General features: G+C 32.4%; 1 protein-coding gene across 16 annotated transcripts in view; it reads right to left on the bottom strand.

Moving 5' to 3' along the window:
• Positions 1-793: 793 nt before the first annotated feature.
• The window catches only part of RBM26 (RNA binding motif protein 26), a 104,727-nt gene continuing 81,294 nt past the window's right edge, over positions 794-24,226 (bottom strand). For 6 of the 16 annotated variants that reach the window (XM_074191866.1, XM_074191867.1, XM_074191865.1 and 3 more), the window contains 2 exons: positions 15,147-15,260; positions 796-13,528 (listed from right to left, as the gene is read on the bottom strand). In XM_074191866.1, coding sequence (XP_074047967.1) covers positions 13,439-13,528; positions 15,147-15,260 — 204 coding nt within the window. In that variant the 3' untranslated portion in view covers positions 796-13,438. Of the gene's footprint in view, positions 13,529-15,146; positions 15,261-24,226 lie in introns of all 16 variants that reach the window. The other 10 variants (XM_074191874.1, XM_074191873.1, XM_074191876.1 and 7 more) reach the window with 7 other exon arrangements.

Below are 24,226 nucleotides of genomic sequence, written 5' to 3' on the forward strand. Positions count from 1 at the left end.
GCAATATAGTTTATAAAAGAAAATCAGTATCAATATCACATATCAGTAACAATATCAAAGTCTCAAGAGATAACTAGAAAGGTAAGTGATCTCAGATTCTGTAGGACTATGGATGTCATAAAAATTTTTACTTTATGCTAATAAATAAGAATAAAACTCCCCAAGTTTTTTGAGGAGTGACATGATCAAAGCTGAGGACTAAAAAATTATTCTGTCAGAGGAAGACTAAAGTCAAGAAGGCTGATAAGGAGACTCCTGGCAGAGTCTAGTTAAGAGGTACTAAGTAGCTGCCATGCTCATGGAAAAGAGGATGGTTGCTAGAAATTAGGTCTTAGCAAACAATTAGTAGTGCATGGAAGGTGTTAAAGAATCAGATTTAGATGTTGAAAGAGACATTAATTCAATCCACTCATTTTTTTCCTTAATGGTATTTTTTTCTAATGACACGAAGTTTTCAACTTCCATTTTGTAAAATTTTCTCCATCTTTCCCTTCCCTTGCCCCTCCCCAAGATATCAAGCAATTTGACATACGTTATACATACTGTAAATCAAAACTTAACATATGACAAATCCTGCCAACTTGGCTAATTATAAATCAAATATTGACTATAGTCAAATTTAAGTTTTTCTTTGTTTCAAACAAATCTCCATCCTTATTGCTTTGCAGGTTTTTATTCAGAGAGACCAAAAGAATTCTGAGGTTTGGAGAAATTTATACCTTTTTGTTGTACAACCTTAGTGACAGGAAGCTGCAGGGTCAAGTTCACACTTAACTCCATAAATAATCCACTTATTAATCAGTTTCCCAAGTTCCTAGTCTGCTTCTTCTCTTTGTCTAGTACGCTCCACAGTCACCTGTCCACTGTCCACCATTGACTGTTGTCCACAGGCAAGTATGGTCAAGCCTCGTGGTCTGCCCCTTAGCCTGGACATTTATAGAGGTCTTCATTGGCAAATGGAGTTCCTTCACCCAGGAGTTCTTTATACTATTAAAATTTCAAGTCCAGTGCCTGATGGTCCTATTTTAACCTTCAAGAATTTCAATTCAGAAACACTTTTCACATTTATTTACTTTTTACACCAAGCCTGTGAGTTCATCATTTAGAGGTATATCCATGAGGAAATTTAACTTGTACCAAGGCAAAAGTTCCTTCTTGAAAGCTGGAAGAAATTGTTGCTGATAAAGGCTGAGAAGCTTTTACTTCTCACAGTATATGCCAGACTAAATTTGAACCCAGTTCTTCCTGAGGTTATACAACATACTGCCTCTCCTGATAAAGTAATTTGGGTTCATGGGATTAAAACATAATCTTTGGAATCAAGGACTTTTATTAAGGAGCTTCTTTAGGGTAAGACAATTCAGAAAACAAACAGTAATATTACTAGGAAATCATAACTCTTTTGACCCAAGGTCAAGCTTGACCTAAGTTCTGCTCACTTGAACTATATAAATTTCTCCACCTTTAAAATAAGGACAATTTTACCCCTTTAAAAAGGAATCTAGGGATTCATTGATCTAAATAAATTTCAAAATAGTTGGCACAAAAAGAATTTCCAACATATACCTTATTCCTGAATTAAGTTTAAATTTTTATTTTTCAAGACTATCTTGCTACTCATGGACTCTTTTCCAATAATGATCAGCACCAGAATTTTGACCTTTTCTGACCTGTCAACCTGGATCAGTTTTCCACTTCTTGACTATCCAGGAGTCCCAAATTCCCTGGACAATATGGCTCACCATATTGATGCCAGATTTCATGTGGACTCTTGGTTTTCACCCTACCTCAGTTTAAGACTATAAGCTCAAGGAATTCATCAACACCAGCCTTCTGGCATGTTGGCCTAAATTTTTAAGAAGGTCCCTATAATGAATTCACTGTACTTCTTGATATTTTATATAAATTATTCTTGGGGTAGACAAGGGGAAGAGGAGACTGGAGAAGGGAATCCCATTTCCAATGGGAAAAAAAGGTCAATGTTTTATTAAAAGCAGTCAAACTACTGAAATCCTGTTCCCAGCATGAAGGTGACTGTTTCCTTGAAGGATAAATAAAACTAGAACATGAGCTCTGGGATATCCTACACATGCTGGGATGGCTTTGATCTTGTGTCACATGACATGTGTAGTCAAAGGACCAGTCTAGCTAAGTGCAGAGGGGATGTCAGTATTCAGCACAATTAATAATTTTTCATTGATTCACTCATTGACTAAGTTTTGTAATCCACAAAGCAGATGTGTGAAGACTTTGATCTGTATAGGTGTGAAGGCATACCCAGACAGGCACCATTAATGCTCTAATAAAGTAGATTACGAATGTTGAGTCTTATTTTAAATTTTTTTTTACTATCTTTCTCAATACAATTGCAGTCCCATGTGTTTTATGTATTTAGAAATATTCTAGGAAGAGTGTATGCCAATCTTTAAAATACTTAATAAAATATGTGACCTTAGTGAAACATCACTAGAATTATTCTTTAGCTTACCAAAAAAACCTAAAAAAAAAAACCCTGACAATAAAGGTCTTCTAAACTTTCTAAAAAATGATTGTTCCTAAAGTTTAGTTTTAAATTAAGAACTTGGAAATTCCCTTTCATAAAGTTATAACAGCAGTAAGGCTACCAGGTGAGTTCTCTAAGTACAGCACTGGATTTGGATTCAGAGAACCTGGGTTCAAATCCCATCTCTGGCTCTCCTTAAACTCTTAGTAATCTTAGAGAATTCAACTTGTTTCCATGAACCCATTTTCAAAATGAGGTGGTAGCACATTTCTATAATTTCAACTACCAGGGGAGGTGAAGCTGGTGAATATCTTGAGTTCAAGTTCTGGGCTGCATGAAGTTATTCAGATTTGGGTCTGCACTAATCTCAATATTAATATGGTAAATCTCTGGGAATTAGCTGGCCTCCTCGATGCCTGAGGAAGGGACAAACTAAGTCAGAAATATAAGTGCAATCAAGACTACTGAGTAGCCTCTAACCTGGGAGACAGGGAGACAGGGAGACCTAAAAAATTACTAAAATAAGCAAATTCCATGTAACTTACACTTCCCATTAGCAAAGGAAAGAATAAAATTCTATTAAGATACTGGTATTTGAAAAATTGTTTTTAAAAAAAAAGCCAGTTTTCCTGTTACATATAATAATAAACCAGAAAAGTTTTAATCAAAAGAAAATGGACTGACAGAATCCTCTCATAATTTTTGTCTGACTAGTTTCAAAAGTTTTAGAAGTTGCTTTATCTTTTTTTGCCATCTGAATATAGTTGGTTTCCCTTGCAATCCCATGTGTTTTATGCATTTGAAAACATTCTGGGAAGAGGGATATATTCAGTGTATATTTTCATTCTTTTCCCTTTCCCAAAAAAACATGTACCACCAGTCTTAAGTAGGTTTGACCAGCCACTAAACAGGGTTTGGCCTTTTTTTGGTTTTGTTTCATAAGAGGAAAAAGGAAAAAGAAAAAAAAGGGTAATTTTCTAAATGAGAGAAACTAAAAAAAATCATATCTATGTATCTGTGGAAAATGCCACCTAAGGGAGAATTACATGATTTGCAAGAAGTTAAAAATGAAAAGTAAAGAACATGAATATGTTTCACAGGAAGAGCAGGAGAGGGACTTGAAAGGGTGATGTTACTCAAACAAGGATAGAGACACTCCCCCATCTCTAGACCTACATACATCTCATCAGGACCTAACTTTTTATTAGAGTTTTCTTGTACTAGTCATTTGGGGTTGCTAAAAAATAACCATTATATTGCAGCAGTGAGCAAGAGGAAAAACTTCACTAAAGAATTGTTTTCAGGAAAATTTTATTTTAAAAGTTCTCAAAATATAAAAATAACGAACGTGAATATTTAACAAGCAAAACAAATTCAGCTATAAATAACAATAACATTGACATAACTGAACAAACATGTAATACTGTATTCTAAGCAAATAAGATTAGTATTCTAGTTCAGTTTTTTTCTCACTTTTTAATACAACCCTTCCCCTCTTCCCCTACCCCTCCCCCCAAAAGGAAAAAAAAAAGCTGGTACAGCTTAACCAATTACTTTTGCTCCGCTCAAAGAACAGAGAAAATATTCCCATGGCTGGGGACATTCTTGAAATGGGACATTCATGAGTGCAGAATTCATCAATCCACAGAAAGTGGGATGGGATTTTTAATTAAACAAAAAACAGGAAAAATATCTGTGTCAAATATTTTAATATACTACAGTTCAGGATTATGGACACCATTAGGTTTAATATGCATAATATTCTACTGATCCCTAGAAATGATTTATGAAAACATTCTTTGAAAGGTTTTGAATTAGGAATTCTTAAAAAAAAATTAATGAATTTCTTACACTCCTCTGGTTCAACAGTTTTTAAAAATATGTACTCAAGAACTACCACTGCATGAACTAATAACTGCAAAGAATGTTATGTTACATAATAGTTTAGGGGGAAAATACATTATTACTAATTTATTGTAAGAAGGTTCACCATGGATTCTTTCTGGAATTCTATTGGAAATCTCTTAGAAAATTTAACACAAGATTTAATGAACTAAAATCTTTTGTTGAGAAGGCAGGAACAAATCAAAAGGAGGAAATTTTCTGTCATTTTTGCATTATTACATTTGTACCTTTATTGGATGTTTAGGAAGGCTTTGACGAACACTTTACCTAACAAACTCAGTAGCTATATAAAATATTATTGTAATGGAATATTAGTTCAAAGAGCATGCTTTTAAAGTAAATGAATGATGGAGTTTGGAAAAAAGCAAATGTCGGAGGGTCGTATGTAGCACCAACAAAATTTTTCTAACATTTGTGTGTAAGCCTTGTTTGTGGACTGATAATTATCTTGCAAGCAAGACAAGTTTTTCAAAAGTCTACATATTTATATTTGAGAGCATATTCTGAAACTCACTATGTAAAAATGTAAACAGAAATATATAGCATTGCTTTAGTAGCTAAAAGTGTAAAATAAACACATTAAAAAATTTTAAGATAAAAAAGACTTCTATGACGCAGTCATGAAGAGATGAATTATTTCAACTATGTAAAAGTGACTGTGCAAATTATCTACACAGTTTTGTGAGAATCCTGTTAAACTATATTGATAAAACAAACCCTAATCCTTTGATAATATTGTTATTTTTCAATAATTAGACATAACTAAAACTAATGACCTTTTGGTAACAAAAACAATGATCATGCTGCAAATTCCCATCTCAAAAGCCCAAAATGAATTGGCAAACAATCAAAATTATCTAATTCCTGGTTGTATTCAAATTTTTATTTAGAATAAAATTTCTAAAGCACCAGCTATCTTGCCTAAACTGCATAAGTACTCTATGAGTTACAGACTATCTGCTGACTCACAAATGTAGGCTAGGTCAATGGCTATAACTAAAATTCACTTCAGGGCCATCTAAAATAGGCACTTTATTTAATCTTTTAACCTAAGTATAACACATTTTCCACTATTGCAAATCAGTATTAAGAACTTGCTCATATTATGACAAATGTTTTCAAAATTACTTTCTATATTTATGCATTTTATTGGTAATAAGACAAAACAAAAATAAAAAACAAACCAAAAAAAACCTGAGTATTTTCCTAAGCAGTCTTTGTGTAGCCAGTGAATTAAAAAACAGCATGGTAAAAGGAATCAGAAAATAATTTAGTTTTTCTCTTCCTGACAGTCTGATATGTGCAGCTTCATCCTTTAACATATTTATATAAGTATTTACCTAGAATAACTATTCAAAAGTTATACTGTGAAAACATTCTGGGACTGAGACTTTTAAATGAGATTTTAAACAAGTAAACTATGTTACTTTAATCTAATAAAACTCCAAATAATATTAAAATCACATTCCTTCTAAAAATTAAGCAAAATATAACACTTTTAGAAATAGAAGAGGAATATAATATTAAAAAAACAAACAAACCATTACTTAAGAGTCTGCTGGGATTCAGTAGTTAATGACAGCTCCCCCCCCTCCCCCAATAATACAGATGTTAATCTTACACTTCAAAATATTTATGATTCCTCCCATTAAAACATGTTCCTTGAAATAATAGTGAAGTTACTCTCTGCTCTGAAGGATTAATGATTGAGAAACAACTGTCCAGGCAAGCCATTTTGGCATTTTTAGAACAAAGTGTCAAGTTATTAAATAAAACATTGATAGCCTTTAGTCACTCTCCACTACCAAAAACACATTCCAATAAGGAAAAAAATCCAAACCAATTCTATACCAACTAGCACTTTTTAAGTTTTTGATTTTCATAATTTCCAACTGCTCAGAAAAAAAATGGCTTTGCCATTCTTGAACTTAAAGTTAATGGTTTTCCTTTATGTGTGGTAATAACAGCAACCTGATTTTAAAAGGAAGGACATAAATACCCAAACTGAGATTGTTATTCAAAGATAATGTTAACCAATAACAAAACTCATTCAAACACAAATTCAAGAGACAAACAGTTGTTACCTTTCATACTACCAAAAAATAAAGCTAATATGCATCAAAATCAAACATTAATTCAAGTTAACAGGAGACAAGCAAAACAATGGTATCACATCATATTATAATGGTCTTCTTCCACACAGGAACAAGTCTTGTCAATGTAGCCTTTAAGCTAAAGTTCGGCCAATGTTGATAGAACTCTGCTGGAGAAAGAGAAAAACAATTAATCAATCCAGAAACAGAGAATACTTAAAAACTCCATATACATATGTATATGTGTGTGTGTGTGTTCATACAAAAATAATTGTAAAAACCCAACCAAAACTGTAATGCAAACTAAAGAAAGGTTAGGATGAAGAGAACTGCTTGGGGGCAAATGTGGTTCTCACTGTATCATACTGCAAAACACATAAGCTTCAAAGACAAAAGAGAACAGAACTAAAACGTTATATTAAAATTCAAATTTAAAAAAAATCTGGTCAATGTTTATGAAGATAGGTAAGAAATATGGAAGAATGGGTAGACCTAAATTTTTAAATATAACAAAATTAATATTCTAACCAACAAAATGCTTAATAAGCCAAACATGATGCAGAAACTCACGTCAGAATCTTTTAAATAAAAATTATCATAAGAAACATTTAATACAATTTTCTACCTATTACATTAATGAATCACCTCTTCATCCTTAACAAATAACCATTCAAGCTATGCTTGAGCAGCTTTACAAAATAACTCATCTCATTTTCAGTAAGCTCCAATTCATAGAAAGTTACAATCTATGCCTTTTTTCTAACTTCTCTACCAGTTGGTCTAAATTTTTTTCTACTAGAGAAACTCATTAGACCCTATACCATATTAGTTTTTCAAATATTTGATGACTATATTCTAAATAACTAATTTATCTTCTCCAAGTAAATAATATACCCAGCTCCATGAAGTAACACCCTTAATAAATAGTATTAATAACTCACATTTATTTAGCACTTTAAGGTTTACAAAGCCCTAATTTTGGTTGGACACTCCTCTTGATTCTGGTTACCCTCTTCTGGAAACACTCAAGTTTGTCAAATACCTTTTTTTAAAATGAAATGGTCAGAACTATTACAATACTCTAAATGTGGGATCATCAGTGTTAAGTGTGATGGTTAACCTCACTGATTTCAGACCCTACTTCTAATATAGCCTAAAAACAATTACATTAAACTCATGCATACAGCACACATAGCCAATTAAAATCCCAAATTTTCACGTGCATTACTTTCTAAACATCTCTTCCCATTCTGTGCATTTTTAAAAACCTAAATGTGAGACTTTACATTTATCCCTATTCAATTTCAAAATTAAATCCAGCCCATCCTTCTAACTTGAATAATTCTGGAAGACTGATTATGCCAAATCAGTATCTTACTTCTTTCTCTATGTTTTGTTATTTCATCTCCATTCAAATCAGAGGAAGAAATCACTTAAAGATTCTCAAAGTAGATTTCAAAATCCATGCATGCAGCTTGGCTAATAAAGATAATCTGCTCAATAAAATTGGACTTATTACTTTATAAATATTTTGCATAAAATAAAAGGCTGTCCAGGAAAGCTAAAGTAGAAGAGTAGCCAGAACACCAAAAAGAAATATAATTAGGTGAGATTTAGGAAAATAGGTTAAATGCAATGAGAAAGAACAATTAATTAGAATGGAAACAAATTTTCTAAAGGAAAAAAGGGACAATAGTTTGGGGACAAATCAACAGAAGCATTAAAAAAATTAATGAATTGCAAAAATGTTCTTTATCAAAATAAAATTGCTATTTGTTTGTAAGGATGATTTTTTTTTTAAATTAAGACACATGGCCATGTTAATTGAGATCATGTTCATTTGTATCATGGTGTTTTCAAGTAGTTGCTTGTTTGTATCAATACTTTGAAGGAACTGAGATTTCCCAAAAGTCTTGGCTCACATTCCCAAAGTCTTAAATAAACAAATCTATGATTTATGGGTTTACCAGTTGATTCATTAAGATTCTGCAATGTTATGGGAATTAAGATAGAGAGAAGGCATAAGAGCTGAGGGAGGGTGGGAGGTTTCATGTAAAACAAGTTACAAACAAATGTCTTAATGTCAATATCAGATTGTTGTGTCTTTGGAAAGGGAAGAAGAAACCATGAATTAACTGGTAGTTAGTCAGAATTAATTTTTTTCGAATTAATTTTTTTCTTAAAACTGACTCCCTTACGTAACATCTGATAATTTTTGGTAAATAGGGATGGATAAGAATCCTGTAACATTAACATTATGACAAATAATATGTCACTACTGCTATTCAAAATAAAACTGAAAAGAATATTTTATCTGAATTCTGATAAAAATAAATTTCATTTTAACAAGATCTAATACAATTCTTAATATGAATCATTATGGAGGAATTGGAAAGGATTTCCCTTAAATATGCATAGCAATCTCCCCCATGGAAGAATGTTATTAATTATGTCATTATTCAATTACTTTCTTGATGTGAAGGCAACAAATATTTAAATAAGAGAGAACATGGGAACATAGAAAAAAGCAAAAGACTTGAAATCAGAACACCTAAAGTTTAAGCACCAACTTTCAGACTACCATAGTGATTGTGTTTTAAAAGTCATTTAAACTAAAATGCCTGTTAGTCTATCTATAAAGGGAGAATACTAATTAGGGGTATAGACCTCAAAGTTGCTATGAAAGAAGTAATTTGTAAACTGTAAAAAACTATAAATGAGCTATTACTATTATCATTACAGCTGCTTTTTAAAAGTGAATTATTGCTATTATTTTAAAGAAAATAAATTCAGAGAAAATAAAAACATAAAACATAATCAATATCATGATTAAACTTTCAAATATATTTCACTGTAAAGAATAGGTTGAAATTCTTTGCAATCACCTCAAAATCCCTTACCCTCATCTCTAATATCCACAAACTTACAGAAATTACATAGAAAACACCAGATTTTGAGTCAGGAGTCAAAAGTTCTGGGATTCAAGGCTTGTTCCAACCCATAAGCCATGTGATCTTAGGCACACACAAGCATGCATGCACATACATACATGCATGCACACACATACACACACACTATTTAATGTGCAGCATATATATATATATATATCAATATATCATGCTAAATATTGTGTGTGTGTGTGTGTGTGTGTGTGTATGTGTCTCACATGTAACTATACTATACTATACAATAGTGGTAACTATAACCATACAATGGGCATTGTGGTTAAGCATAAACATACTGCTACTACAGGAAATAAAAACTTCCAAAGAACTTTAAGTAAAGGATGTCATTAGGGGAATATAAAAGCAAAAGAAATGGTTATATAGTCAGGTTGTTGGTTAAGTAATCATTCATATTTACTCTACAGTCCTAATTATATCAGTGAAAGGTGCACAAAAGCATATTACTTTATACGTGGAGAACTCATAAATATAGCAAGAGTTTCACAGGATAGCTGGACATGGATGACCTAGCATTTTTATCTGTGGCATCCAGATAATACCACAGATGTAGTACCCACAACAATAGGCTACATCCTCTAGACTCTCTAGAGTATATTACAAAGAATTTGTTGCAAATGCTATAGGGTCATAAACATGATTATAGATTTGGATAGTATATGATAAAGGGAAAGCCTAAGATAACTGGGTCTTTTCAGCCTAAAGAACTAAAATGGTTTTATATTTGTAAAACAATATTGATGATACTACCACTTATCTACATTTTTTTTTTTAGTAAAGACTTATAATATTTTCTTAAATTAGGAAATTAACAGAGAATGCAGTCAGGTCTAACCTAGATTCTGTAGGTGAACTGCAAATTTTGTAGACAGTTTAAATCATACTATTTTTACTAGCTACATTATAGAATTGTGAAGGAAGTGTCAACTTTAAAATCAGTAAGAAAATGTAGATTTTAAAATGTTTTTACAAGATTATGTCAAATGAGATTATGTAATTTTTATGACCAAATAAGATAAGCCAACACAGACTCCCTCATGCCCCCATCCCCCCCTAAAAAAAAGCAGAATAGTCTATTTTCAAGAACTTTTAGATTACTAATGGTCATAAAATACATAATAGTATATTGATTGTATAGTCACCACATGACAATTTCTAGGACTGTTTCAATGTAGTTCTCAAAGTTAGGTAGACACACTAGATAAACACTCTTTCATCACTGTTTTTATGAATGTAAAAATCTTCACAACAGAGTTGTAACACTGGTATGATTTGAAAGATTTACAAGTATCTACTAATATATATATTCCTAACATATTAATAATACATTAAAGTAAAATCCAGAACCCTCATGCACTGAAAATAGGAATATAAGTTATGAAATTGAAAGGGTAAGTTTTTGATTTTTTGAGGGCAAAAATTGACATGCATCTATCACTCACTATATACATACATTCAAATAAAAATCTTCACAGCAGATTTCAATTAAATTGCTACTTATAGTTAAAAACACATTAACACAAATCTTATCTGACCGTGGTCAACAAATCTGTTAGTTCTGACTAACTTATGCCCAAAGGAGAATCAAGAAAAACTGAAGCTCAAGTAAGTTAAATAACTTAAACAAATCTTTTGATTCCTTACACAAACTTCAAATCTCACTGCTCACTGAGCTCAAAACAAAAGGATACAAAACACTTTAAAAACTTTAAGTTATTACATGATTTCAGACCAGGAAAACTATTATTTTTTAGTACTTTATATAAATACAAAACCCACTAACCAAAAATTCTTACAATAAAGCCAAAAATCACCATGGATAATTAACTGGCTTTTAAAGCTTATAAGATTTATTTTTGCTGTAGTACCTGTTTGGTGCAGAACTTGTGCCTCTGTCAATTTGGCATCTTTCATGACTACTAAAATTAAAAAAAAAAAAAAGAAAAAAAGAAAAAAGAACACACTTACCTAATGAACCAGAATAGCACAAGCACAGACTAGATAACAATATTATGTATTACTATACCAGAGATCTAAATATAGTATATGCATATATATATACACACACATACATATGCATGTATGTGCATATAAATATATATAGTTTGAAAAGAAATATTAAACTAATTTAAATCTTAAGTTAGCATATCAAATTTGAAGCAAAAATGTTCAGCTAGATAGTGCCATTAACCAAATAATATATTATAGACTTCTCAAGCAGTATACAAATAGAATGGGTGGTAGGAAAAGAAAGAGTCAGGATCAGGAAAAGGCTAAGTGTATTACATAAAATATTCTTTGAAGACTGGAAATTTTCAATATTTTAGGTATCACATCATCTTTATGGCTAATTATTATAAGCAAATTATTAATATGAGTTGGCTGTGGCTGAAAAAATTATTGTTTCAATAGCCAACATTCTGGGAATGAATTTCTCTGATTTTGGCTATGCTAAGTCATCAAACAAAAGACAGGCTTTGAGAACCTCAGATGACTTTCTCAGCATAACAACAAGAAGGAAGTGAAATATACACAGAATGAGATTCACAGTAGATGTCAATGGATCTCAGAACACCTGGAATGGCATCTCTTCCATTTCTTAAGAGTTTTTAAATGAGTAAGTTTCTTGAGAACTAACCTTCTCAAATGGCAAGAATCAAAAAACATATTCTAAAGATGAAAGAATCTAGGTTTAGGTGGAAAAAAGAATACTTATATGACTAAAAGGAAATAAATGTAATAAGATTTTCTCCTTTCAGTTCTTACTACAGAAATTTTGATTCATTATGTCTCCACAGAGAATGTTGTAAAGATTTTGTAAAAGTCAAGGATTTTTCTAAAGGTACAACATATGTACACTATAAAAATTTGAGGTTGGTGTACTTACCAAACAATGTTTTCCTAAGTACTAATTTATAGTACATTTCTTTATTCATATATCTTCACATGGTCAAGTTTTCTTTCATATATCCAAAAAGTAATCTGATGGTTTTCTTATTCATCAAATTAGGTCTACTTGAAGTGTGGTTCCAAACTAATCAGCCTGTTTTTAAAGTTTGTTTTTTAATTTTTAAGACATCTGTTGAAAATTTAAAGGATCAAACCAAACTGAAGTGGTATATAGTTTAGGCATTAGATTGTACATTATTGTAAAGGTACCATTAAACTACTGTTATGAATAAATTAGTGATTATAGCTCCTTTTGTGAGTACTGGGGGAAAGGGGTGGTCACCATTTGGAATGGTCTTTTTTATTTTAGCTTTTTTTCTTTTCTTTTCTTTTCTTTTTTTTTTTTAAATTAGGGAACATTGCCTTAGCTTTTTTTGGTTATTTTTTTCTTTTTCTTTTTTTTTTTAAAGAGACCATTCCACTTTATTTTTTTCAAACATCTTAAAGTCATAAGGATTTATATGCAAAGCAGTCATACACCGTTATCATTAAAACCCATTTGTAAAATACATACACAAGTTAAACAAAAGGCTAGTACATAGTAAAGCCTAAGCATACTACTATGCAATATTATTAATACATAACTTGGAGACTTTAGTACTATGTTATCTATTCATTTTTGGAAACATTCATTTAAGATTTTTAATGCAAATCCATTTGATACTTTGGAATAAAACAAAAATCCTCTAAATTATAACAAGTATTGGTCATATATTTTCAGACCTATTCATTAAATTACAAAGAACCCAAAGAATTCTGTAACGTTCAGTAGAAGTATGTAATAAAAACATTGCATATGTTTCTAGTGTGATGTCTTTAGCAATTGTTTACTGAAATAAAACTCAAACAGCAATCTTTCAAAATACAGGATCAGAAGGTAGTTTCTTCTCTTTAGTCTATTTTTGAAATCCATCTTCATCACATTTTACCAAAAATTGTTTTTTACAAATATGTAAAAGTACATTAGGTAATACTAATGAAACACAGGTAGAGTCCTAGCATTTGCAGATCAATGATGAGTCAAATCATCTTCTCCAAGAACGAGATTCATTGTCCTCTTCCTCTTCATCATCATCTTGAAGCAATGAGTCATCCACCAAAGACTCTTCCTGAAACTTTAGGTTAAAATGTATTTAGGAACTTACCAAAACAAAGAGTGGGAAACTTTTATATATAGAAATTTCTCAAAGAGTTGAATACAAAATGTATCTCATCTGACAGAAATTTCAAGCAACAACTGAGGGAAAGCAACAACCTCAGCCCATAAAACTAAAAACAATGGACAAATGAGATCCTATAGCCTAGTATTTGGTATGCATATAACGAGCAATAAACATAAAATCAGGTCTGTACATGCCATTACCATGCCTTTAATACCCTCCCCTCTCCTATCTAACCAAATGTTCCTGCCATCTTAAAAATTTGCCCATCATGCGCTAATTTCTAATCATAGGAGAAACCATCTCTAACACTTGTGCACAACAGCTTTTAAGCATTTACACCCACTACATGTTCTTCCTGAGACTCATTCCTCTATTAATGAATAGAAACTTAAGACAGGGTTTTTTTGTATTAAATCTCTCTCAACTATTAACAACCCAAAAAAGCAATTAATATTTTAAGTTATACTGTATCTATGCATTAAATTCTTATGGCGGGAAAGAGGTATACGAGTCTTTAGTATGGGACTTGTGATCCAAGAATTGGGCCTGAATCCTGGCCCTGAAATATCAGGCGAGTCACGGACCATCCAACACTTTGTTCCCTTATATTAAATGTAACATGGGAATAATAGTACTTGCCTCCTTACCTCACACAATTGTTGCGAAGGAAGTACTTTGTAAACCTTAAAGTGCTATATAAATTATATGCTATTATTAATACTATTATGAAATAATGCCAAATCACATATTTGTTTTCAAAAAGCATTTCTGTACTTTGATTTTAATAAGGACCTTTCTAACCATCTGGGAATTCACATGACAAAAAAGAAAAAAATAATATCAAAGCTACACTACCCAAAGATCTGAGTTGGATAAAATTGAGAAACTGTTAAGTTTCCCCAACAGGCTTCCCTTCCCATGCTTAACTTTTCTCACAGAACAACTACATGCTGAAAAAGAGAATCATCGTAGACTGATATAAAGCAGCAAACTAAGCAGAACTGTCCTACCTTGGGTTTTTTGGCTTCAAAACAAGGATGGAGACTTTATGAAAGGGAAAGACAAATAAAGGGAAAGCTGGGATGTCACAGGAACTAAGTATAGCGTTACTCTAAAACTACATAGATTGTAAGATTTCTTATTGACCAACCAGGAACAACAAAGGGAAAGATTTTTGATCTGTCAAGAGATAAAGGTTTGAATCCTAGCACTGGCACTTACTAGCTAATGTGTGCCTGAGCAAGGGATGTCACCTCTTTGGGCCTCAGTTTTCTATACTCTAAATGGGCATAATAGTACTTATTCTCTCTAATCACAGGGGTTCGTGGTCTGGAAGCACCACATAAGATCATCAAGCATTTACCACCACAAGCATTGAGTTATGAGCATCATCATATAATGGTAAACTGCCCTTGGAAAACAGATTAGATATATAATTTTTGGCTGGTTATTTCCAAGTATCATCACTATCACTGCTTAGGTTCATCTCAGGGCTCAGGATTAAGTTCTAAAGCTGAAAATCTACACCCTCTAGATCCCTCCCACCCACGCAATGACAAAAATGACCTACTTCCTCCTCATCGGGCTCAACGTCTTCTGCTTCAACAGCTGACATGTTAATTACAGGCTTATTCCAGGCCAGTTTAAGATCTTGCCCTTTGAAACGAGATCCATGAATTGCAGCCTAAAAAAAATAAAAATGTTAGTTTAATGTTTCTGAAAGAATCTAATTCTTCTGATAAATAGAATACTTGGAATACATATTATTAAATTGCAGTATTAGTGCTTGGTTTACTATGTCTGAATATTAAAATGGCTTCACCTCCCTGGACCTAGGTGTTGGGTTAGAAAACATCTATTATCCCTTCTAGTGGTATTCCATTTTTTTTAATATATTCAATCAATCAACAAGTACTTATTAAGTTCCTAATATGGGTCAGGCATGAAGACAAAAGTGAAGTTGTGCTTGCCCTCAAGGAGCTCACATTCCTTCAGGAAAGACAGTAAGTACATAAAAATCCATATAAATTCATTTGTGGTTGGTCTCAAGTGGGAGGTGATGCTTGAGATGGGCAGAAAGGAAATGGGAATCTAAGATACAAAAATGAGGAAAGAATAGCCTCTAACAACAGGAAAATGGACGAAATAAAGCCACAGAAATAAGGAATGGTTATGTCTTCTAAGAACATCACAATGACCAACAACAATATGGGTGAACCAAAGCAGAGAGAGAGAGAGAGAGAGAGAGAGAACAAACAAAATATATAACATGTCTCATACAGTAAGGAGGAGCCAGGCTATAAAGGTCTTTAAATGTGAAATAGAAGAGTTTGTATTTGATCTTATATATCTATCTGAGAGTTTAGTAAAGCAAGGAATATCATGGTCAGACTTAAAACTTTATTTAGAATATTATTCTGGAAGCATGTGGAGGACAAACTGGAGAAGAGATTGATGAGACAAGAAGATCTATTAAGGGAAATCTTTTCAATAATAACAAAGAGGTAATTAAAGCCTGAATCACACCTGACTGAGTGCAGAGAAAGGGATAGATATGAGACACAAAAGATAGAGAATAAACAAAAGACTTGTCAAGTGACTGTGTATGTGAGATGAGGGAAAATAAAAGTTAAGGATGACTAAAATGTGAACCTTAGTGACTGGACAGATGGTATTGTTCTTGATAATAAAAGAGAGGAATAGATCTGGGGGAAAAGATGAATTCTTTTTTTTTTTTGCAAGGCAAATGGGGTTAAGTGGCTTGCCCAAGGCCACACAGTTAAGTCATTAGTAAGTGTCTGAGACTGGATTTGAACCCAGGTACTCCTGACTCCAAGGCTGGTGCTTTATCCTCTATGCCACCTAGCCTCCCCGAAAAGATGAATTCTGTTTCAGACACATGCAATTTTGAGATTTTATAGAATATCGAATCAAGTGTTCAAAAGGCAGTTAATGATGTTAGATTAGAATTTCGAAGGGTTAGGAATGGATATTGATTAGGTGGTAAGTAGGTAAATAGAAGACAAATAGTTAATATTAATAATTCATGCATGGAAACTTACTATTCACAATCAGACCATGTAAAATAAAGTGAATTTACTTTATATGTAGTAACAAAAAGTCACATCTGATATCAAACTGGACAATATTCTTAACACAATACTGTTCCTTTAAAAAAGAATCCTCAATTTCTACAAATATGAAATACTTTAATGTTGAAAAAAATTTTAGCTTCACTGTTATAACCTGTTCTGAAAAATGTTCCATTTTCTGTAAAGTCTTTGTAATTGAAAATGTAAAAATTTTAACTGATGGGATATTCATGCCTTTCTAAGTACCAGCTGCATTAAGTGGCTGCTTTGGAAATAGTATGCTCAAATTAAAGTAACATGAACTAGCATAAATCAGTGTTAGCAACATACCGAAATAACCGTCAAGAGTCACAAAAGATTTATAGTACAATCTCAAACTACAGCATAATGTGAAATGTAGAAACAATTACATGTTCAATGACATCTGAACATGAATTGTGTGATATTAGAGTCCCCAGGTATAAATTTTAAATCTGTACATATAAATTTATGATAAATGTAAAAGATTCCATGCCTATTAAAATGCAGCTCTGGAGTTTTTAGTCCAGGGTCTCATCACAATGTCACACAACTGGAATTTTTAAGATGCACTTATACATGACATTTAGGTTCAGAAACAACTTGTAATCATTTGAAGAAATGACTACTACATGAAAGTGCAACATTTTATAATAAAGAATCTTACCTTATTTTCAGGCTAAAACAAACTCTCACAAAACAAGCCTCCCCCCGACCCAAAAGTTACTGAAACTTTCTACAAAATAAACTCCCATAAACATACTATATGTTTACGTTTTTCCACTTAAATTTATTTACTAACTCACATTTATGTAATACTTTTAAGTTTGTCAAGTTCTTTCTTCATAATTCTCTCTATAAGGCAATTATTACTATTTTATGAATTAAGGAACTGAGGCCCAGAATTGATGTAGTTTGCCCTTGGTCACACAGCAAACCACTGTTGTTAAGGGGATTCAGCTTTCATTCTGACTCCATATCCAGGTCTCTTTCCACCAAACTACCTTGTCTTTCAGTTAAAATAGTACAGCCAAAAAGCTTTTTGAACCCTATAATACACTGACTTTGCTATCACTGTCATGATTTGAGCTTCAAAGCAAAAAGTTTCCTAATGAAATGAAATAACCTTCCAAAGAAGTTTCTAATCAGTTTCTTCATTTAGCATGAATCTGATCCAAAATGTAATATGGAAAATACTATATTCATTTTTAAGGTAGTATTATGCTATACAAAAATGTATGCTGCAAAGCATTTTACATAAAAGTTTTGTTATCCAACATTCTATCTGCTAGCAAGTTCTAAAAACAAGCATTTCTCATATTCTCCCACTGAAATCTAATATCCAAAATATTTCTATTGAAATTCAATCAGAATATCAATATTTCAATAAATATACAAAGTTAGGCTTCTCTCTTATGATTCTTAATAGTATCAACCTATAGAGGAAAAAGTCTCCCCCAACAATTTAACAAACAGAAAAACAGACACTGTAAAAGTTCACTTGAAATTAAATATTTTGGGGGCGGTTAGGTGGCGTAGTGGATAAAGCACCGGCCTTGGAGTCAGGAGTACCTGGGTTCAAATCCAGTCTCTCAGACACTTAATAATTACCTAGCTGTGTGGCCTTGGGCAAGCCACTTAACCCCATTTGCCTTGCAAAAAAAAAAAAATCTAAAAAAAAAAAAAAGAAATTAAATATTTTTAAAAAGGTTAAATAGAAATTGTTGGAAGGGATGTGGGAAATCTGGGACACTAATACATTGTGGATAGAACTGTGAACTCGTCCAACCTTTCTGAAGAGCAATTTGGAATTACACCCAAAAGGGCAACAAAAATCTGCATCCCCTTTGATCCAGCTATACTACTACTGGGTATATCCTGAAGAGATCATGAAAAAGGGTAAAAAACATCACTTATACAAAAATATTCATAGCAGCTCTGTTTGTGGTGACAAAGAATTGGAAATGGAGGGGATGTCATCAATTGGGGAAATGGCTGAACAAATTGTAGTTATATGTATGTGATGCAACATTATTGTTCTATTAGAAACCAGGAAGTGGGGGGGGGGGCGGCTAGGTGGTGCAGTGGATAGAGCACTGGCCTGGAGTCAGGAAAACCCGAGTTCAAATCCGGCCTCAGACACTTAATAATTACCTAGCCGTGTGGCCTTGGGCAAGTCACTTAACCCCATTTACCTTGCAAAAAAAAACCCTTAAAAATCCCCCCCAAAATAAAAAAAGAAACCAGGAGGAATGGGAATTCAGGGAAGCCTGGAAGGATTTGCATGAGCAGATGCTGAGTGAGAGGAGCAGAACCAGAAGACCATGGGGGTGATGAGTAACCTTAATGGACTCGCTCATTCAATCAGTGCAACAATAAGGTACAATTTTGGGGTATGTGTGATGGAGAATACCATCTGTATCCAGAGAAGGAACTGTGGAGTCTGAACAAAGAACAAAGACTAGTATCTTCAATTTAAAAAAAATTGTTATCTTATTATATAATTTTGCTATCTCTTATACTATATTTTTCTTCCTTAAGGATATGATTTCTCTCTCATCACATTCAACTTAGATCACTTTATACCGTGGAAACAATGTAAAGACTAACAGACTGCGTTCTGGGCAGGCGGGAGAAGCAAGATTAGGGGAAAATGGTAAAATTCAAAGTAAATAAATAACTTTAAAAATAAAAAAAAAAGTGATGTGTGTTAATATCGGGTTGAGGCAGTGGGGGAAGTGCAAATATTAATCTGTTCCTGAATCTCTTAACTGAATAAATTTAGATTAGTTAATTGTTTCATTACATCAAAATTTTAGTTTTTATAGGCTAATGACACCAAATCAGAAAACAGTAAGGTAAAAAATTCTTGAGAATGGCAAAGCAGAAGTGTGGGAAAGGGAAAATGAACAGTACTTGGTGTCAAATAACTTAATCACTATAACTGTTTATTTATTTATTTATTTAGTTTTTAGTTTTTGCAAGGCAAATGGGTTTAAGTGGCTTGCCCAAGGCCACAGGGCTAGGTAATTATTAAGTGTCTGAGACTGGATTTGAACTCAGGTACTCCTGACTCCAAGGCCAGTGCTCTATCCACTGCACCACCTAGCCTCCCCCCATAACTGTTTAATTTTAAAGATAATTCACGAGATCTTTGAGCCTCAATTTTGTTATCTACATGATGAAGGATTTAAGGTCATTCCCAACTCAAATAATCTATTTGTAATCACTCCCTTCTCAGAACATGGCTCTTAAGGCTTTCTTCTTGCCTCCTCTAGGCCCAAATCCTCACATACTTTCTTCAGGGCTTTACTCTGCTCCAATAGTAAAGATTCTAGAGGAAAATTCAGATATTCTGGTCTGTTTACTCTATCTAAGGATGAAAAGAAAAATATTAGGATGTATTTTAATGCTATTTAATTATTTAAATTTTTGGATCAATCGGTATCCTCATATGCAAGATGATAAATAATATGTAGAGAAAATCAATATAAGCACATCACAAATGTTTTGACATATCTAACATCAATTATCAGGTCACTTATTCAAAAACCCTGAGTTATCAAAAACAAAGAGAATGTGGGGGGGACACTCTTTGAACAACTACAAGGTGATATGTCATCAATCATGTACTAGTCTTCATACTCTTAGAAAAGTGAATTTCAAATCTTCACTTATATCATATTTATTTTTACTTTAGATTCTAAAAGCTTTGTTTCTGTTTTACCAGCCTAAAAGCTGACTAAGAACACAATATATTAGAATTCAAACTCTATGTTCAGTTTCTACATTCATTTTAATCTTGTCTAGCTATATTGGTTATATAAATTCTAAAACCTAAGCTGCAAATTTTATCGTGAATCAAGTAAAGCAGAGATCAAAGGTGAGGTCTCATGATTAGAAAGGCAAAAAAAAAAAAAAAGACTAAAATAAGGATCTTCAGAGTCCCAGGCCATTTATAGTTTAAGAGCCTTCATCTCATTTCCTAAATCCCACCTTGCTCCTTTATTTTAGAAGATGGTAAAAGCTCACCTTCTTTCCAAAGTAGGTTAACTTAATTTTTTTAACTGTATGAAATTATAAGGATTCATTAAATCCCTTCTTCCTCCCTCAGTCTTTCCAAATAAAAACCCCAATATCCTCTCTATTCTTTTGTTCAAAATCCTAAAGCATAATATCTAAAAGTTGCATTTTGTCCCACACACTCCCATCGTGTCTCCTAGAAGCCAACTGCTATGAATTCTGGGCTAACCAACAGCATTTCCTTGCCAGCTTCCAAATAAGAGTTTAATCCAGATGAGTGAGGGTGGAGTTCAGTTAAAGTTTAATGTGTTCTATCCCAAAAGATGTTATGTAATGAAATCTTTTTTTTTAATTTTTTATTTATTTAAGGTAATGGGTTAAGTGACTTGCCCAAGGCTAGGCAATTATTTAAGTGTCTGAGTGTGAATTTGAACTTGGGTTCTCCTGACTCCAGGACCAGTGCTATATCCATTGAGCCACCTAGTCGTCCCTAGATAATGAAATCTTAAAAAGGATCTTATTATTCAGTAATTTTTTATAGAAGTTAAAAAGCAATCCTCATTTTGCAGATGAGACTCAGGAGTTAAGTGATTTGCCTAAAGTTTAATGGTCTTGGTAAAGTTGTAATCAAACTCAAGTCTTCTAAGTACAACTCTTAAAAACTCTTTTAAAACAATGTTCTAAATATGCATTAAAACTAAATATTAATTTTTTATATGGGGCATGTTTACTGAAGAATATAAGTAATGCTTCAGTTTTTAAAGTACAGGTTTAGGAGCAGCTAGGTGACACAGTGGATAGAGCACTGGCCAACATTACTAGCTATCACAATTTAAACCCTGACCTGATAAGTAGAGGCACAGATTTCAGGAGATAGGTCAGAAGGACAAGAAAGCAATTTCCCTTCTTAAGGAAGACTACTACAACTGATAAAGAGAAGAGAAGACTGAGAATTCATTAATCTCTGAAGATGATTTCTGACCAACTGCAGGCTAAAGTGACATCAGCCTAAAAAAAAAATCAGTGACCAAACAGCAAGAAACAGTTGACTACTTCCTGCTTAAGTGGGTAAATTTATAGCTATCCCTTTAATATTATCCCCCAAGAATAAAAAAGTAGCACAAGGATATAAAGGACAAAGAAAAAAGAAGGTATTGCTTTGATTCAATTTTTAAAAACATCTTTATATAATAAACATGAGACAGCAATGGATAAAGTTGGCTTAGGAGCTAGGCAGACCTGAGGTTCAAGACTTGACCATAAGACATATTGATCATTATAACCCTGTGCAAGCCATGTAACCTAAGAAACTGTACAAATTTATAAGTGATAAAACTTTTAAACCTAAGAATTCCCAATACCAAAAAAAATCTCAGAGCCAGCCCTTAAAATTACTTAAAAAGCAGTTTTATACCATGTACTTCTAATATAGAAACATCCTTAGGCAAACCATTTTGAATCAATTGAGTCAAAGCTATATAATATGTATTAGCACTATATGGTGAGTACTATGCAACATTTAGGTAGTAAGAAAAAAAAATTCCTGATCTCAAGAAATTTACAGTCTAATGGGGAAGCAACATAAAAATAATTGTGACCAAACAAGAGACATACAAAAAAAAGATTGAAGACAGTCCCAAAGGTAAGGCACTACTACTGGCATTAAAGGAGACTTGGAAAGGCTTCTTGCAGAGGCAGATTTTAGCTGAGACTTGAAGGAAGTCAAGAAATAAATTAGGAAAGGAAAGAATCCTAGGCATGGATGAGAGCCAATATACTGGACAGGAAGGAAGGGTTCAGTTTATAAAGGGCTTTGGAATTTCATCAACTTAAATTTCTGTCTTCAATCTTGAAATACTATTCAATCACATGACAATAATGGAATAACATCAGTCATCTAGGTGCAGCTAGATAAATTTTCTACTATCCTTTAAAATATGTTGGTTATGTCTTCAAAGGGGCAAAAGAAATCAAAATTTGTTTATCTAATGAAGTAAAAAGCGTAAAAATGTTATTCTTTCATGTTTATTTCTGCCCCATTTTTCCAAGTGTCTTAAATAAAATATTCTCAGATTTTATGTATATATTTTAAAATTTGCATTTGCAGATTAAATTATCACTTTTATTACAATTGTGTACATATTTTCAATTTTTAAAGAATTTTCCTTCCCTAATCCTTTTTATACTGATATTGGTCATTTCTATGTACCTGTTACTAGTTCAAGTGCATAATGAAAATTTTATAAAATTCCATAAACCTAAGAACTAGGAAAAGCAAAAGCAATATTATAAGTGAGGAGGTTAATAGAACACCATATAAGCAAAACTTCCTCATTTTATAACATACAAGAGCTTGGAAAATTCAATTAATGTTTATACTGAATGTCTTACAATGATGAGGGTATATATTTAGAAACTGTCAAGAAGCCTCAAATCCAGAATGGGTAGGGAGAGAAGGAAAGAATAAAATAAGCAGAAAATAAAGTGCAGTATGGGATGTTAAAAGTTCATATGAGGGATAAAGACCATTAAAAAACTTCAAGATATAGTAGTTTAATTCTGGGCTCAAATTGTCACCCAACTCATTTAAAAACTTTACATTAAGATCTAACCAAATATAGGAAAAGAACACTATTTTAACCTTTCGTACAATGAACACATCACCACTCCCTAATTTTTACTTCTTAAAATGAAACTGCATCATACAAATGAGAAAAAAAGTAAATAAAATTAGTATAAGGCCTCATCTTTGCTATCCTCATTATGCCTCAAGGAACCACCCAAAATTATACTTTCCTCATGCAATGTTGCCTCAAAACTGACCAACTCTATCCTCACTAGATTTTACACCGACAGAAAAAGGCAATATTATGTTTCTTATATGACTTATAAAAGAAATGTTTCAAAAGAAAAAAAATTTCTCTTAAAAATTTGGGTCTCTTAAAATAATTTGTAAAGAAAAAGCAATTAAAATTAGCTTTCTTTAAATTTTAGAAAGATTATTATTAAAATTCAGCCCTCTATACAATTGGGTCAGAAAAATTTTATTTTCATGAGTTGAAATACAGAAGTATCAGTATATTGGGGAATCCATTAAATAGATTTAAATGGTCATCACAGTTCTCTAGGATGCAATGTTGTTATAGTGAAGATATGTGTGGCTATGAATAATCAACTGAAATGAGCATGACTGTAATACAAACCTGATTATAGAATACAAAAATAGGGAGTATGGAGGGAGAAGGAGAATGTCAAAAGGTAAGGTTTGTGACAGCACAGTTCAAAATCAGCAGTCTACATTTTGCAAAATAACTAGAAAAGCAAGTATTTTTATTACTCATTTCCAAAATGCTTTTTCCTACAATTAAACCTTATTCTATTTTCCTTCCCTTTTCTATTCTATTATGCTGTAAAAAGGAACTTCTGTTCATAAGATTTCAAAATGAAAAGTAGGCAAGAAAATCTTGGATTTTCTCAATTATAATGAACAGATAAACTAATTAATGTTATAACACCT

The sequence above is a fragment of the Macrotis lagotis genome, chromosome 6, assembly GCF_037893015.1.
Source record: "Macrotis lagotis isolate mMagLag1 chromosome 6, bilby.v1.9.chrom.fasta, whole genome shotgun sequence".
NCBI classification, from domain to species: Eukaryota; Metazoa; Chordata; class Mammalia; order Peramelemorphia; family Peramelidae; genus Macrotis; species Macrotis lagotis.